The sequence below is a fragment of the Ipomoea nil genome, unplaced genomic scaffold, assembly GCF_001879475.1.
Source record: "Ipomoea nil cultivar Tokyo-kokei standard unplaced genomic scaffold, Asagao_1.1 scaffold0019, whole genome shotgun sequence".
Lineage (NCBI taxonomy): Eukaryota > Viridiplantae > Streptophyta > Magnoliopsida > Solanales > Convolvulaceae > Ipomoea > Ipomoea nil.
This window is the reverse complement of record NW_017616447.1, coordinates 1,133,825-1,152,537: the sequence shown is the minus strand read 5'-3', so window position 1 is coordinate 1,152,537 and position 18,713 is coordinate 1,133,825. Positions and strand designations below refer to the sequence as shown.

General features: G+C 39.0%; 1 protein-coding gene across 4 annotated transcripts in view; it reads left to right on the top strand.

Moving 5' to 3' along the window:
• Positions 1-14,596, top strand: part of LOC109148959 (mediator of RNA polymerase II transcription subunit 34) — a 33,344-nt gene extending 18,748 nt beyond the window's left edge. For 3 of the 4 annotated variants that reach the window (XM_019298858.1, XM_019296935.1, XM_019298247.1), the window contains 9 exons: positions 67-144; positions 221-286; positions 7,682-7,748; positions 7,843-7,896; positions 10,466-10,573; positions 11,933-11,997; positions 13,237-13,315; positions 13,863-14,080; positions 14,218-14,516. In XM_019298858.1, coding sequence (XP_019154403.1) covers positions 67-144; positions 221-286; positions 7,682-7,748; positions 7,843-7,896; positions 10,466-10,573; positions 11,933-11,997; positions 13,237-13,315; positions 13,863-14,080; positions 14,218-14,400 — 918 coding nt within the window. In that variant the 3' untranslated portion in view covers positions 14,401-14,516. Of the gene's footprint in view, positions 1-66; positions 145-220; positions 287-7,681; positions 7,749-7,842; positions 7,897-10,465; positions 10,574-11,932; positions 11,998-13,236; positions 13,316-13,862; positions 14,081-14,217 lie in introns of all 4 variants that reach the window. The other variant, XM_019297735.1, reaches the window with a different exon arrangement.
• The last annotated feature ends 4,117 nt before the right edge of the window (positions 14,597-18,713 follow it).

Below are 18,713 nucleotides of genomic sequence, written 5' to 3'. Positions count from 1 at the left end.
GTTTGAGTGTCCTTTGGAACTTTCTTTTAGTTATGTACTCTTCCTTTCTTTAACTTTCTGTCACAGGAAAGTGGTCGAGCTGGAAGAGATGGACTTCCTTCAGAATGTGTACTTTACTTTAGACCTGCTGACGTTCCCAGACAGGTAAAATTCTATGCATATTCCTGCTTTCCTTGTGTGCTTATTATCTCACTTTCTTGCTGTGTTTAAACTTTGTTAGAGTTCAATGGTCTTCTATGAAAATTCTGGATTAAAAAACCTTTACAGCACAGTAAGATATTGTCAGGTAACATTTTCATATTTTTTTCCCTGTGCCATTGACTTTTACCAAAATATTATGCTTCTGGTGCGAATATATTCATGAATCCCCTTTCTTTACTGTGGATAGCTTGATCATGCATAAACACATACATGCATTTTTTTCCTTTTGACTGTTGGTATTGATTGAGAAGGGAACCGATAACCATAACAATGTTATTAAAATCAAACCATGTATCAACCCTTGAAAAGTTAAGGCTCAACTGTGGGTCATGAGTTAAACTTTGGAAAAACTGCATTTTTTTTTGTAAGACATGAAGCACTAGTCAAATCTATACTATATTTTCAAATCAAAGCAAATATTGATTTATTGATTTATTTATTTTTTATTTTCCCATATTCTAGTGATTTTAGTCCCCCGAATGACTGGGCTGGGCGTTTAGCTATTGTGAAAGTGTGAAGGGTTTCATCTATTTCTCATAAAAGATTACAATAATTTATACAGGACAAGCTATAACCTAATGGGCCCACTATAACGGGCCTAGGGTTTCAACACTCCCCATCAAGCTGGAGAGTATAGATCATATGCTCCAAGCTTGTTACAAATATATTCAACTCTAGGAGCTCTAAGCGATTTTGTCAAGATATCAGCTAACTGATCTGCAGAATTGATAAAGCTAGTTTTGATGCACCCTGACACAATCTTCTCTCTAATGAAGTGGTAGTCAACCTCAATGTGTTTAGTCCTTTCATGATAAATAGGATTTGATGCGATGTGTAGAGCTGCTTGGTTGTCACATATCAATGTCATTTGAGCAACATTGTCACATTGCAATTCTTGTAGTAGGTGTTTAAGCCACATAAGCTCACACGTGGCAAGTGCCATGGCTCGATATTCCGCTTCAGCACTGGACCTAGCAACCACATCCTGCTTCTTACTTTTTCAAGATTTGAGATTACCTCCAATGAGAATACAATAACCTAAAGTAGAGCGTCTGTCAAATGCAGCCCAATCTGCATCACAATACCCAACAACTTGTGAATGTCCTCTATCTTCATATAATAAGTCTTGTCCTGGTGCTCTCTTGATATACCTTAGAACACGAACAGCAGCATCCCAATGAAAATCACAAGGAGTCTCAAGAAATTTACTCTGCAAAAGAGATATCCGGTCGTGTGATCGTGAGATAATTCAGCTTTCCAATTAATCTCCTATATCGCTCTCGGTCAGGCAATGGCAACCCCTGTCCTGGTAGGAGTTTAACATTCGGATCCATTGGATTATCAACCGGTCTACTGTCCAACATGCCAATTTCTTCTTAAATATCCAAGGCATACTTCTTTTGAGAAATAACAACACCACTGCTAGATTGAGCCACTTCAATTCCAAGAAAGTATTTCAGCTTGTCCAAATCCTTGGTCTGGAACCGACCAAAGAGATACTCCTTCAACTGAGATATGCCCTCTTGATCACTCCATGTAATAACAATGTCATCCACATATACTACAAGGTATATGCATTTCCCATTAGAATGACGATAGAAAACAGAATGATCAACCGCACTTCTAGTCATACCAAACTCATACACCACAGAACTAAACCTTCCAAACCAAGCCCGTGGAGATTGCTTTAAATCGTATAACGAATGGCGAAGTTTACATACCAGACCAGATTCCCCTTGAGCAACAAACCCAGGTGGTTGCTCCATATAAACCTCCTCATGAAGATCACCATGAAGAAAGGCATTCTTGATATCTAGCTGGTGTAAGTCCCAATGATGAATGGCTGCCAAAGACAAAAGTAATCGAACTGAAGCAATTTTAGAAACAGGGGAAAACGTATCAGTATAATCCAAACCAAAAATCTGAGTATAGCCTTTTGCCCCCAGTCGTGCCTTAAGGCCCGATCAATTGCACCATCAGGGCCTACCTTCACCGTATAAATCCATCTACAACCAACAACAGTTTTACCAGGAGGAGGAGGAACCAACTCCCACGTGCCCCTAGACTGGAGGGCCTCCATCTCTGTTAACATAGCTTGACGCCAACCTGGATTCGAGAGAGCCTCATGAGTGGTTTTGGTATGGACACAGAAGATAGGTGAGAGAGAAATGCAAAGTAAGGGGAAGAGACACGATGATAACTCAGAAAGGTATATATAGGATGTGGGTTACGAGTAGAACGTGTACCTTTTCGAACAGCAAGAGGTGCCTCAGTGAGATCAGTGTCAGATTGCGGTGGAAGTGATAGAACGGCAGCCGGAGGATCGGACAGCACAGGCGAGTCACCAGGAACGTAAGGAACTGCAGGGCGAGGACGACAGTGATAGACCTGAAGAGGAGGGTTAAGGACAGTCGGTTGAGCTGGAGGAACAGTGGACTGGACAAGAGGAAGAGGACCAAGATAAGGTATGGGAAGCACATCAGAAACAGGGGTCGTGTCCCTTGAGGTGGGCTGGAAAAACGGTGTGGATTCAATAAAGGTGACATCTGCAGACACAAAGTGACGCTTGAGTGCTGGAGAATAACACCTATAACCCTTTTGGACACGGGAATAACCCAAAAAGAAACACTTGACAACTTTAGGGTCTAATTTGGATCGACCTGGAGTCATGTCATGAACAAAACAAACACACCCAAAAACACGAGGAGGAATAAGGAAAAGATCAGCAGAAGGATACACAATGGAATATGGGGTGTCATTGTTAAGAGCAGAAGATGGCATGCGATTGATCAGGTAACAAGCAGTAAGGATAGCATCAGCCAAGAATTGGGAGTGAACATTAGAGTGTAACAACATAGTACAGGCAATTTCTACTAGATGTCTATTCTTACGCTTAGCCACCCCATTTTGCTGAGGTGTGTAAACACATGACCTTTGATGCAATATCCCACGAGATGTCATATATGACTGAAAAGGATTAGAGAGATATTCTTTAGCATTATCACTACGCAAAACACGAATGAGTTTTCCAAATTGAGTTTGTACTTCAGCACAAACAGTTTGAAAAATCTGAAACAATTCAGAACGATCTTTCATAAGGAAAACCCAAGTGCATCTAGAATAATCATCAATAAAGGTTACGAAATAACGAAAACTCAAAATAGAGTTGACACGACAAGGACCCCATATATCTGAATGAACTAAATCAAAGAGGGACGCAGCCCGATTATTGACTCTTCTTAGAAAAGACTTACGTGATTGCTTTCCAAGATGACACGACTCACATTCAAAAGACTCAATAGACAGATTTGGGACCATCCGTTTTAGTTTAGAGAGACTAGGATGACCCAAACGACTATGAATAAGCAAGGGAGACTCTTGTAGAGGCAGAAGCAGCAACATCACCACCCCGCATGTAATAGAGGCCTTGTGACTCATTGTCGGTGCCAATCACCCTCCCCATACTGCGATCCTGCACAACAACCGAATCAGCACAAAAGGTTATGGAACAATTGAGAGTACGGGTAATTTTGCTCACAGAGATAAGGTTGAAGGGACTATTAGGGACATATAAAACAGACTCCAAAGAAAAAGATGGCATAGGGGAAGCCTAACCAACACCAATTGCTGGTGTTTGATGACCATTAGCTAAGGTGACCATTGGTAAAGTCTTAGACTTAGACACATTATGCAAAAGAGAAAGGTTACTGGAAATATGATCTGAAGCACCTGAGTCCAATATCCAAGATTTTGGAGTATTGGTGTTTGAAAGACAAACCAAAGATGAAGTACTAGCATTCAGTGGAGGTGTGGAAGAATCAAGGCGGGACGCTGTTTTAAGCTGGAGATACTCTTCATACTCCCTAGGGGTCATCGCAATTGGGGTAGAGCTTGGTTCATGAGTCTGACTCTCGGATTCAATGGCTTGGACCAGATTAGCAGAACGGGGAGGTCGACCATGTAATTTCCAACAACGATCTTTGGTATGACCATCTTTGTGGCAGTAGTCACACCGAGGTCGTCTCCCACGATGAACACCACTACCACTAGATGGTCCAGAGGGTCCTCTATCCGTAGCCTGAGTAGCTAAAACTAATGATTCTCCAATAGGCTCAATTGAGGGAGCTGAGGCAACACGAAGCAGTCTGGCAGCGGTTTCAGTGAAGGTAGGCACAGTAGGACTAGATAGGATCTTATCACGAACGTGAACCTGGTCAGGCCGAATGGCAGCCAAGGTCAACACCATAAAGAACCGATCACACTGCTTCGCATGATTTTCTGCTGTCTCCTGATATGGTAGTAAATTATTATACTCCTGTTGTAAAGCTTCAATCCGACCCAAAAAATCCTGTGTACTCATATCAGCAATTGAACGGAAATTAAGCATATTAGATATTAGGGTATATAGTCTTTGGATTTCATTAGTATACAATGACTTAGCTTTATTCCAAGGCACAGTAGGCTCAATTGAGGGAGCTGAGGCAACACGAAGCAGTCTGGCAGCGGTTTCAGTGAAGGTAGGCACAGTAGGACTAGATAGGATCTTATCACGAACGTGAACCTGGTCAGGCCGAATGGCAGCCAAGGTCAACACCATAAAGAACCGATCACACTGCTTCGCATGATTTTCTGCTGTCTCCTGATATGGTAGTAAATTATTATACTCCTGTTGTAAAGCTTCAATCCGACCCAAAAAATCCTGTGTACTCATATCAGCAATTGAACGGAAATTAAGCATATTAGATATTAGGGTATATAGTCTTTGGATTTCATTAGTATACAATGACTTAGCTTTATTCCAAACATCATAACAAGTTTCATAAGACTTGTAAATGAGATAGAGTTTAGGGTCAATAGATTGCCACAACATGTTGCACAACAACGCATCTGCCTTTTCCCAATCTGATTTCTTCGATTCTTCAATTTCCCCAACCTTTTTGGTTAGATGGTCAGACATCCCCTGGCCTTTGAACCAGAGTTTCACAGAAGCAGCCCACGAAGTGTAATTTTCACTCCCAACCAACTTGTCCATAGTAATGGTGGGATAAGAGGTAAAAGACGAAGCCATAGAGGTTACCAACAAAATCAACAAACTGTTTCACTGTTTCTGGCCGGCGGTGGTCGGAGAACGGCGGTAGGGAAAACGGACGACATTGCCGGAAGCGTCACGTCAAGACGAGTCCAATGGTGGTGACGGCGTCTCGATCGGAGATCGGAGGAGAGAGATATGGACGGAAAACAGCGACGGATCTCGGCGACGGCAGACGGCGACCGGACTCTGGGCTCAGACTCGCGACAAAGCTCCGGTGAGGCCTGTGGTCCCGGTCTCGGTTTGGGAGAAGAACCACCAGGCAGATGTTGCAGAGCAAAGATCAGTCGCGGCGGCAGTGAACTCCGGCAGCAGCGGGAAATAGAGGAGAAAAACTATTTAGGGTTTAGGCTCTGATACCATATGAAAGTGTGAAGGGTTTCATCTATTTCTCATAAAAGACTGTACATAATACAATAATTTATACAGGACAAGCTATAACCTAATGGGCCCACTATAACGGGCCTAGGGTTTCAACAACTATCAAGTATTAGTTGCAATTCTTACAACCTTAAGATATGGTATCATAGCAAGTAAAAAGTTGTGGGTTTGAATTCCAGGCAAGAAGCAATGTGCTGAAAATAATTAAAAATAAAAGCTTGTATCCTCATAATAGGAATTTTATTGAGAGAGAACACATTATTCAATACTTTGTTGGAAAACTAATAGTGGAAGAATCAATGTCAAATTCTCATCTCATGGTAAAAAGAAGAGTTCAAACAAAGTACCATGAGATAAGAATTTGACAAATTACAAAGGTTTGGTATTAAAATGTCAAATAATTGGCATATAATTGTCACAAAAATGAGGGTTTTCACCATTAACCCATAAATAAATATGAAGGCAATAGTGAAGACAATATTTCCTCAATCTCCAAGAAGATGAGAAAATACTCAGAAACATACTCTTAAACATTCCCAGCAATCTAACATTCCGTGAACCAAGCGCCCCTCAAATGCTTTTGTGATGTTATTGCCATAGTTATCATGGCGCCCTTTTAAGTCACGGCGCTCCCCGACCGCCTTGTCGCCTAAGCGATGAGTAATATATATATATATATATATATATATATATATATATATATATATATATATATATATTCTCATATTATACAACAATTACTGCCAGCATATTTTATATATTATATAATAATAATAATAATAATATAATAATAATAATAATATGAGAATATATATTGGGAAGAATTAATTATATATAATATATGTGGCAGCAGTGCAGCACAGTGCACTGCCAGCACATTATATATATATACATTATATATATATTTTGTTGGAAATAAGCAGCCTTATTTATTATACTCTAGGAAGTTGTAGCTGCAGTAGCTTTCATTTACAAACAGAAGCAGAAAACTATTCCTTTTCTCAAGGCTACAACTTTCTAGGAGTAATAAAGTAAATATAAAGTAAATAAGTCTGAACGAAGAAGCCAAGAAGAAAGAAAGAAGGAAAAGGAAGAAAAAAATCAAGAATGGCAGTCGACGACGGCGGTGGGAGAAGAAAGAAGAAGAGAAAAGACGAAGAAAGAAACACCGATGACGACCCACGGCAGTGGGAGGGCGACGGCGGTGGTTGTGGGTCACTGGGCTGGCTTTCTTCTTCTCTATCAATTCGAGGGAAGTCGCCGACGCAGTCATACCATTTTTTAAAAAAAAATAAAGTTAAAAATGGGTAGGGTTTATGGGTTTGGACGCCGAATCGGCGTCCTTGGCGTCGTCTGGGATGCCTAGGCGACGCCGGAGCTCGCCTCACCATTTTCAGGCAAGGCGAAGCCTCCAGGCGTCCTGTCTCCACCGACAGGACGCCAAGGCGTCGCCTAGGCGATGCCATGATAACTATGGTTATTGCCTTACTTGTTTTCCTAGCCATCCCACCGTTTACTTGAGCGAGGCTGACTTAGCTATTGTGAGGAAAGAATAGCTAAGGTTGCACGAGACATCGTTATATCACTTGTTCGGTCCACTTTGGTTGCATCTAGAGCTTTCGTTTCAGCAGTTGGGTTCAACCCAATTTCAAGTACCGGTTAGATTCAAAATGGCAGTGTCACATTGAAAAAATAAGGGAGAATATATGAGTTTATAAGGTCATGGGTTAGACTAGCTAATTGATTGGATTCAATCTTTTAGTGTGGTTTGACCCATGTACATTATAGCCCCATTATACAATTTAATAGAGTTTTTTTTTTTTTTTGGCTTTTATAGAGTGTGTGTATATTTTACAAATCTAGCAGTGTTATGAGGCATCCAATACACTGCATCAAAAGTTGAAGGAAACTAGGAACTAATATTGCACTATCTAGTAGCACTGTAGCAGTAGTTTACTTGAGCATGATGTCATACTTTAGTTCTTAATAACTATGGTGTCTTACTTGCAGTCTAAAAGAGAGTGTCGCCGAAGTGCCTTCTTCCGGCATTTTGCTGAAGCTTTACAAGAATGCAATGGTTCCATTCATGGACTTTTCTGCAAAACACACAATTTTATGATGTTTTAAGTTGAGAGTCTAATTTAATTTATTTTATTTTATTTTATATTCAGGAATGTGTGACAACTGTGCTTTCTCATGTGAGGTGAAAGAATTGGATGTCTCTGGTACGTTGGTTTGACTTTATGATAAGGAAATAAGTCAAGATTTGCAGCATAATTCATGGGATTAAAGCAGAAAATTAGGGGAGGACAAATCACCTAAATTATGATATTTACTTATCTATTGATTGTATTAGATTATAAATATTATGCTGCAAATTTTGACGTATTTCCTTGTCACTTTATATGTAATTTTGTTGTGTTCTGGTTATTAGAAGTATCCCATAACCACAACGAATAAATAAATAAAATAAAATATTGCTTGTTAGTGCAAAAAGTTATAGTGCTTCCTGGAAAGTGCTATTGCATGCAATATGGAGTAAGAGAACATATTGTGTCTATAAAGCTTGATTTACTAAATGAACATTCAATGCTCTCTCTTTTTCATTTCTTGTTGAATATTAGGAAAGTTGTCTTAGTTTCCTATTCTTATTAGTAGTTTCCTAAATTAATTTAGTATCTAGTTTAGTATATATAGAGGTCCATAGAAGTATAGAATATACATTAAGAGAGACAATCTATTGTAATCTTTCATTATAATATATTCTCTTTATTCTCTTGTTCTTTGGTTCTCACATATTTTGCTTCCGCCTAACTGGCGGGTGGTGGTTATTCTCCACCCGCCAGACCTATCAATCCCTCAATTTCAACATGGTATCAGAGCCTAAACCCTAAATAATTCTTTTCTTCTTTCCCGCCGCCGTCACAGCCGCTGCTGCCACCGGAGCCAAAACCACCGCCGTCGAGATCTGCTATCGTTTTTCGGCCAGATCTCTCTGCTCCGATATCCGTTCGAGACTTCGTTGCCACCATTGGATTCGTCTCGAGGAGACGCATCTACCTGTGTTTCCCGATCTTTCGTCGGTCGCCGGTCAACTTGGCCGGTCAATGGTCAACGTCAGTCAAACCTCCCTTGAGGCAGAATCTCTTGCCATTTTTGGACTTTTTGGTGAAATTTGAAGGTTCTTTTTTTTTGGATTTGTTGCTGAATTTCTCCCCATGTGTTTGTGTTTTGGTATAACCGTGTGTTTGTTTCCTTATCTCCGGTAATGCCTTATCCCATGGGCCTTCAGTTTCAGCACTGTTATAAAGACCTTTGATTATTTCCCATGTTTCAAGTAAGGGGGAGTGTAACTATCTACAATCGGTGTGTTATCCTTTGCTATTTTGTCTTCATTGCTATGGGCTCTATTGCATCCTTTGCTATTATTTGCTCCCTTTTTGTCTCTACCGCTCTCTTGTGTTATCGGGAGGTTGTTCATGTTTAACTCTATCCTTGGTGTGTTCATCTTCATTCCCGAGGTTCGTGTTCAGTTCCGTCCTCGGTGTGTTCATTCCCAAGATCGTGTTTAGCTTCGTCCTTGGTGTCTTTATTCCCAAGGGTCCTTGGTGTCTTCGTCTTTATTCCCAAGGATTGTGTTCAGCTCCGTTCTTGGTGCCTTCGTGTTCATTCTCAAAGAAGGGTCAAACATAGTGCAATCTCTTTTGAAGTCATCCATCCTAGAGTGCTTATGTTGCTGTGATGGTGTTCGTGTTTTCCCTTGGTGCCTCCATTCCCAAGGATGTTCGTGACAAGCTTTGCCCCTGGTGCTTAATCCAAGCTTGGAATGTCAGATGTTCCAACTTGAGGGGGAGTGTTGAATATTAGGAAAGTTGTCTTAGTTTCCTATTCTTATTAGTAGTTTCCTAAACTAATTTAGTATCTAGTTTAGTATATATAGAGGTCTATAGAAGTATAGAATATACATTAAGAGAGACAATCTATTGTAATCTTTCATTATAATATATTCTCTTTATTCTCTTGTTCTTTGGTTCTCACATATTTTGCTTCCGCCTAACTGGCGGGTGGTGGTTATTCTCCACCCGCCAGACCTATCAATCCCTCAATTTCAACATTTCTCTCTCTTCACCCTGGTCACTTACTAAGGTTGCGGTCACCCTGGTCTCTTGCTTTGGCCATTATGATGTCTCATAGCCTTAATCCTAGATTTTCTATCTTCTCTTAATGCTTTGGCCTTCCATGTGTATATGCAAGCTACTGATTCCTTAGCTTCATTTGGTTGTAATCTTCATTCAGCTTTGTTGTTAATGTATCTAGCATATATGGATGAGGTTGACCTTTAGCCTTAATGGACGGGTATGGATATACCTAACCTCTGCTTATTCAAAGGAAAAAAAAAAAAAAAAAAAAAAAAAAAAGTAAAATGAATATTCCAACAGCTATAGCTCTACTTTTCAATCTGATACCAAATTTCCTTCTAGCATATGCCCCTGTTAGGCTTTGAGGGTCTTTGAGGGGATGAGGTTGAGCTATGTTGTAGAGCTTATAATAATGGCCTTTGGTTTCAAAAAAAATAGTAATGGCCTTTTGGTTACAGTATTGTCTTTTCAGGAGGCAACCCATTTTTCTGATCTTCTTCCCAATTCTTTTAATTTTCCTTATTTTCTATGTAGAACTAACTCATTAATATTTTTTCCAAATCTCAAAATAGGCTTTCTTGAATTCTATAAATTGAAATCAAGGTTTCTCTCATTGATGCACTATTTTGAGCTTAATATAGATTTAAATTTACAGGTCATGCAAAACTTATTGTTTCTTTTGTGCAAGAAGTGCAAGAAACAGATAAGAGGGTGACAATGTTGCAATTGGTGGAAAAAGTTAAGGGTTTGCTCAATGGTATAGGTTAGTTGTTTTGCCACTGATAATCCTTTCTTCATATCATTCATTCAAGAAGAGAAATAAAAACTCAAAAGAAACTTCTCTGTGGGGTGACCTCTAATCATTTATCCATAGCTGAAGAAGCATCTAGATACAATTTCCTCATCCCTCTCCACACTAAATTTTTTTCTGAGTTATTCTCTACAAGTAATAAAAACCTTACCACCCATCAGTAGCTGTTGTGTACATATTATGTACACAACATAGGGGTGGGCACTTCGGTTCAGTTTATCTGAACCGAATCGATCCGATCCGAACCAAACTAGTAATAGAAAACTGGATGGTTTGAGATTTTGTAACACGAACGGTTTAGTACCGAACCGAACCGAAACTGAACGGTTTGGCAAAAACCGAACCGAATGCTATATAATTTTTTTTTAATAAATAAATAATAATAATAATAATAATAATAATAATAATAATAATAATAATAATAATAAAGAAGTAAATCCAAGTTCCTTGGTGCCTTCAGTTCTCATTCTTACTGGTACCGAACCTTAAATTTTTTATTTAATTTATTTATAGCTTGTTTTCTACATTGTACTTTTGTTGTTTGTCGCAATTGTTCAATACCTCACAATTATATCTTACTTGAGTTATATTTACAATATTCAGTATTTTCCTTAGTTTCATGTTTTTCTATAAATTTAATGTGCTTTACAGTCATTCTAATTTTGATTTGCAGTGCACTATAATTATTTTCTAGTATTGAAATATATTTCAAGTGCACTAGCAATGACAGATTGTGTCTAAAAATTAACTATATAGTAATTGACACTTGTTCTTTTAATATCAACTATACAGATAGATAATTATTCATCTTATCAATAAAAATATTCCAACTGAAGAGTCGGTTGTGCAAAAACGTTAACTGATTTTTGGTAATTAGTACTTAGTATTGTGTTTGAACTTTGGATTGCTATTTTGTTATATAATGTTTAGAGTTTGAATTTGGATTATGTGAATATGTATTGTTTGGTAGTATGTTCGAAAAATTAGGAAATGTTGAAATTTGGGGATCTTAAACTGAACCGGACACCGAACCGAATTAAACCGAACGAAACCGAACCGTTTCAAACCGAACTGAAACCAAACCGAACCCTAATGTTAAACCGAATGGTTTAACTTTTTTAAAACCGAAAAACTGAAACCGAAACCGAAACCGAAAAAAACCGAACCGAAACCCGAAACGCCCACCCCTACAATATTTAAAGGGGTTACTGGTAGTATTTTTAGATGGATTCATTTACACTGACTGCAAATCTTTGCTTTGATGTAAGATTCTTTATAACCACATCTTAGATTTAGCGTTATTGTGATCAGATCCCGAGCTAAAAAGAGATGAGCTGGAGCAAGTTGTCATTCAGCTTATAGTAGACCATGTTTTGGTAAGGAGACAGCTTTTCTTTACTTTTATTTTCCATACTCTTATTATGGTGCCAAAATTCAATGAAGAAACAATTGTATTGACCTATTATTTGATTTATTTATTTATTTCTCAGTTTGCAATACTAGAATAAAAAAAAAAAACTACATTATATGATCAAAAGATTCCCAAATGTCATACATCTCTTCTTATTTTTTTTCTTCCCTGATATGCTCTCAATTTTGATGGAAAACAATAAAGGTATTGACTGAAATCAAGAATAAAGACTAAATTTGAGATTGCTTTTAACTATTTAATCTAAATGGGGTTTCTTTAAAATCTTAATTTAAATTTATTATTGTAGTAAAGCAACAGCTACTGATTTTCGTTATAATAATATCACTTGATGAGAAAATTTCCTGTAAAATCCTTTCTGTCAATAATAGTAATGATGTATGTCTGTGTATAAGCTTGAGAAAATGTTAATGTGTTTATTTTGGTGCATGAAGTGATATTAACAAGAAGTGTTTGCTAGAGGTTTCTTTGCCTCTTTCTAAATAAAATAATTTTCTTTAATATTTAAGACACAGTAAAAATATGTGAGAGGTCAGATTATGTGAAATGGTGAAATTCCTGCATTGGTTGAAGAAACAGAATTTAGTGCTGTTGCCACAGCAGACTTCAGAATCTAGCAAAATCTATTATTTCATATATTGTGCTCTATACGGAGAAAATGATAAATGTTTGCCCCTAACTTTTGAATTTGGTCAGTTTAAGCTCAAATTATCAAAAAATTTGTCAATTTTCACAATCTTTTAGCTCTTCCATTGAGCTATTCTTTCTTAGAGAGGAGAAATGATGACTAGGTCAGTTTTTTTGTTTACTTGTCAAATTGTGCATTCAGTGATTTTGGAAGATGGTCAGTTTTTTGGAGCTATGTGGCCAAGACTTGGGTCATGGAGGACTGATTAAGTTTTGGATAACATCATAACATGAGATGAGAAAGACTGAATCAAAACATCAAGGACCATTTAGTCAAATCTTTAGAAAACATAACCAATATTTTATATGTTGCCCCATTATAGAATTAGGGCATAGCCCAATTATAGAAACAAGAAGACAAACTTTCTATTGTTCCACCCAATAATGTTCCCGTTACTATACAAGACATCTGGATTACAGATTCACAGAAAGTTCCCCCATTCTGCTCTTTATTATAACAGTCTAACCAGATATTTCCACATTTACCACTCCCATGCAGAAAGAAGAATTTCAGCATACTGCTTATGCTACGAATGCTTATGTGACAGTAGGAGCACTTGCAAAGCAATTATTGCAAGGTAAAAACTACTTACCTTTCTAAATTACATAAACATGGCAAACTAAAGGAACAGGACGAGTTTTTCGCACTTTTGGTCCCATGAGTATTGTGGCACTAACATGACTGCTCCATGACTTCCAAACCTTGCAAACTTGATCCACGACTATCATTTTTTTTAGCACAAATGGTCCTTCCGGCTAAATCTCCGTCAACAGCTCAACCCTACTCTAAAGGGGATTTTTTTTTTTTTTTTCTGGTCACACGGAAATTGAGCTGGAAGGACCATTTGTGCTAAAAAAAATGATAGTCGTGGATCAAGTTTGCAAGGTTTGAAAGTCGTGGAGCAATCCTGTCAGTGCCACAATACTCGTGGGATCAAAAGTGCGAAAAACTCGAACAGGGCTGAATAGCTTTCAGTAACTGTATATTTTTTTGGCCTGCTGTATTTGTAATTGATAGTTATATATCATTTATATGCTGCAGAAGAAATTTACCTCAGTTTGTTTATGAATAAGCATTCAAGGTCTACAGGCATTAGTTTTATATGTTTTTTTATTACCTGTCAGGGAAGAAAGTTATTAAGCTTGAAGTTTGTAATAAACAAGTGGGTAGCTCAAGTTTCATAAAATCATCCAAAAGAAGCAGATCTTCTGGATTGGAATCTATGCTTGATGAACTACGAAAGGAACTCGCTGCCATCCATGGGTCAATGTTTCCACACTCTGTATTATCAACGCAACAGATCTGCACTATTAGTATGCAGAAACCCGATTCAGTGGAAGAGGTGCATTACCAGCGAATTTCCAATTTACTAATGAGACTACATGCTAAAAATATGATAATAATGCCTGAATAAGTAAAATGACCGTTTGGTTCCTTGCTTGACAGTGAACTTTTATTGTTTATATTCTACTTCTGCAGCTGGAGAAGATAATTGGAAAATTGAAGGTTGAGAAATATGGAAGCAGAATTCTTCAAGAAATAAAAAGTTACGAGTCCAAGCCTGAAGCTGTGGAAAGTGTAGATGGTGAAGAGGGTGCTTCAAAAAAATTGAAAAGTAGAAAAAAAGCTTTAGTAGTCATTGAGAGCAGTGAAGAAGAGTGAGGGAAAATAGAGTTTTAAAAGCAAAGCTACATGCACTACAAACCAAACATCTCTGTGTATCAGTATCTACTTTGACTCTTTTGCTAGTGATTATTGAATTCTACTTGACCTTGTAATGATCTCTCAAAAACCAAAAACAAAACACGCATACTTTATTTTGCATTGTCATCAGAGTATATATAGATGGCTTTGGTAATGGCTCGAAACTGTAGCAATTGGTATTTGCTAGTTCTGTCAGACTGGGATTTCATTTGGTATACCACGCTTCATGTCTAACATTTACCGAATGCATTGCTGGGAAATTGACTTAAATATGAAGAAATTTAAACTTGTGGATAAACATATAAAATTGGAAAATGTGTTTTTGGTGTTGATTGGATCAAAAATGCATTAAAAACTTTAGGGAGAAGTGTCAAATAGCCCCATCTACTATGGCGAAGTGTTCAATTCCACACACGGACTAAAATATAGTGTAATCAGCCCAACTAACTTTCTAAATTTGTTCGTTTAGCCTGTTTCGCAGGTAACCACCCGGTTGCCTCTCACTGCTGGTTGACGTGAAAATATTGCTTAATATGACATGGAATATTAGCAAACCCTAGAGTTTAATGAGCCACGTCCTTCTCTTCAGAGTTCTTAACGAACGAAAATTGTTATCCATTCTTGAAGCTTCATTCGCGATTCTCCTCACAGAGTTGGGTTTCGTCTTCAAAGTCAACAGAACTGGGTTTCGTCTAGCTTCAATTGTATAATGTCATCATCATCGGCTTCATCTAGTGTGTGAACAAACTTGGAGTATGAGCCTCCTATATACTGTAGGTGTGGATTGAAGGCTCCAATCTGCACAACCCGAGAATCTGGGAAGAAATTTTATGGATGTCAAAGGTGGAAGGTGCGTTTATATCCATAATTTTATAGATTGTTGTTAATTTTGGATTGAGACTTTTTAAAAAATTTGTTCAGGAGGGTCTTGAGTGCGGTTTTTTCGTATGGAAAGAAACTGAAAACGCAAGTGGAATGGACGAATTGAAGAAATTGGTTGCAAGCATGAGGGATGACTTGATGAGTGAAATAGGTGTTCTACGTGCAATAGTTGAAAGTGAAGTGCAGTGGAGGAAATTGAAGGAGAAAAAAGATGCAAAGAGAAAGTGTTTTTTGATTTCTTTATTAATTGTGTTAGTATTAGTGAAGATTATGTTGTAGTGAATCTTGTAACCCCTAGTTAAGATTATGTTGTAGTTTTTTTTTTTTTTTTTTTTTTTTGAGCAAAACATCGAAACTTTCATTCCTGGGTTAAAACATTCTCAATACAAACAGGTGGGATACCAAACCACACCCCGGAGTCAGACAAAGAAACGGTCGCCCGAGCTAACTCATGAGCCACACGATTCGCTGATCTCTTCACATGGGATACTTTCACCGTTCCCATGTCCCTAACAATCGACACACATTGCTTCACAACTAGACCAACATACGAAAAATCAGAAATAACAGAATTAAAAGCAGTACAAAAGTTTAAACAATCAGACTCTAAAATAATGACACTATGATCCTGAGCTTTGAGCCACGTTAGAGCTTCCCTTACACCAATTGCTTCAGCCATATAGGGATCGGCCACGTCATTCAACCAACCACTCTTCGCCGCAATGAATCGCCTCCCATGGTCCCGAACAACGATGCCAAAGCTAGCGCCTGCCCCGAACACCGTTGTATCAACATTAAATTTAACGGCATTGCTTGGAGGTGGGACCCAACTTTTATTGATTGAAACGGTAGAGTCAGAAAGAGGTTTAATGTATACCTCCTTCCAACTTTCCAGCAGCCTTGCAACCTGTTCTCGAACTTCAGGGCCCGGTGGTTGTTTACCTTTCCACACTACATCATTTCGTGTGGACCAAACAATCCAGAGAACTGCAGCCGCATGCATGACGACATCCACCGTCGCGTTACCAATCACAGTCGAAAGAAATTCGAAGAAGTTACGGCCCTGTAGAACATTCTTACTGCCCCAGACAATCTCAGCAAACACACAACGAGAAAAAAGATGCTCTTGTGATTCAGTCGGGTAACTACATAGTGGGCAACCACCACCAATCCACACCATCTTTATCCGCAAGTTATCTCGAACAGGTAAGATATTTCGTGCGCACCGCCAAAGAAAGTTTTTCACCTTCGGGGGGATCGGCGCTGACCAGAGAGCATTCCACGCTTGAAAGCCATCGGCGGTATTCTGTGAACTCGCCTCCTCCGTAAGACGCCGATAACCATTTTTGACAGTATAGCAACCACGTACATCGCCCACCCAACGCCAACTATCTCGAAATTGGCTGCTCACCGGAGTCGCCAAAATCCTGGGCACATCCTCCTCCAAAAATATGTCCCTAAGGATATTTAAATCCCACTGTCCCTGACCATCCAACAGTCCGTGCACCCTCGCGTCTTGCAAATACTCCACACAAGGAGTGCGTAAGTTTACATGCGAGTCGCCCGCTAGCGAACCCCTACCCCAAAATTTCGTATCCATCCCATCCCCAACACGCCTAGCGACTCCCAAATCTAAAACTTTCCGCCCCGCATGGATGCTGCGCCATATAAAACTCGGATTACACCCCAACTGTGCGTCCATGAAATCCTTCGTGGGAAAATAGCGTGCTTTTAACAAATGACTGACTAAGGACTCGGGATTGATTAATATCCTCCATCCTTGTTTAGCCAGAAGTGCCATGTTGAATTCATGCAGTTTTTTAAAGCCTAGCCCGCCCCTCGACTTGGGAATGCACATTCTTCCCCAGCTAAGCCAATGTATCCCTCGTCTGTCCTGTCCTCCCCCGCCCCACCAGAAGCGGTTGTACAATTTTTCCAACGTGTCGCAGACTCACATCGGGAGTAGGAACACTGACATGGTGAAAATTGATAAGGCTTGTGCTATGCTCTTAAGTAGGACCTCCTTACCGGCACGAGAAAGAAGTTTATTCTGCCACATCCCAATCCATGCACGAACATTGCCTTCGATGTAACGAAACACTCTTGTTTTGTTACGTCCCAACATCGACGGCAGCCCCAAATAACGTCCTAGATCTGCCGCTTCGGGAACCCCAATGAGTTCAGACACTACCGCCCGGACATGAGAGGGAGTGTTTGAGCTGTACACTGCACTAGATTTCTCGAAATTGATAAGCTGTTCCGAGGCCCGGCTATACACATCCAAACACTCTTTAACTTTAAGTGCTTCTCGTTCACTTGCCCTGAAAAAAAGCAAGCTGTCATCAGCGAAAAATAAGTGAGTGATGGCCGGAGCCCCCCGGGCCACCCTCACACCATGAATATCCCCGCAAGCCTCCGCCATTTGCAGGAGGGTAGAAAAACCCTCAGCACAAATGATGAAAAGATACAGTGACAGCGGGTCACCTTGACGAATGCCCCGAGTGGGACGAACTTGTCCTGCCACCCCGCAAGAGAAAGTGTTTTTTGATTTCTTTATTAATTGTGTTAGTATTAGTGAAGATTATGTTGTAGTGAATCTTGTAACCCCTAGTTAAGATTATGTTGTAGTTGTTAGTGAATAAAATGACATTCTGCAAACATTGAGCATTTTGTCTCTTTGAATCAAATGGCCAGTAGGATTTATGCATCTGCTTTTAGTGTTATTATGGGATTTATGCATCTGCTTTTATTCACTTTGAGTTTAGGAAAGCAGTAGCAGTGATTTTATTGTTATTGGTTTTTTTTTTTTGTTTTCATTCTAATGGAGATATGAATGTATATCTAGTATCTACAGATTGGTTAATGAAAGATGGCATATGATGGAAGATGACTTGTACTTCTGTATGATCCTAAAACACACTGCCAAACTTCCACTTCTCTGCCAAACAAAAACTTCACTGCCTAACATCTACTTCACTGCCAATTTCCATTCAAAAACACTGCCAAAAACTTCACTGCCTAACATCTACTTCACTGCCAATTTCCAATCAAAAACACTGCCAAAGTAAAATAGCACAAAACATACTGCATTAATGCATTAACACTAAGATAAATACATCAGAGTTACCAAAATATACTGCCAAACATACTGTTGGCAATTTCAGCCTTGTCTACACAAACATACTGCCAAACATACTGCCTTGTTTACCAAAATATACTACTAATACTAACAGTTACAAGCCAAGGCAAAACATTGCTACTAAGACAAATACATCAGAGTTAATTCCCTCCACTTGAACTATTGGCAATGCTACCTGTGCTAGGTGTGTTCGTCCTCCCCCTTCTAGGTTTATATATCACTCGTTGACTTGGTAGTCCACGCTATACAA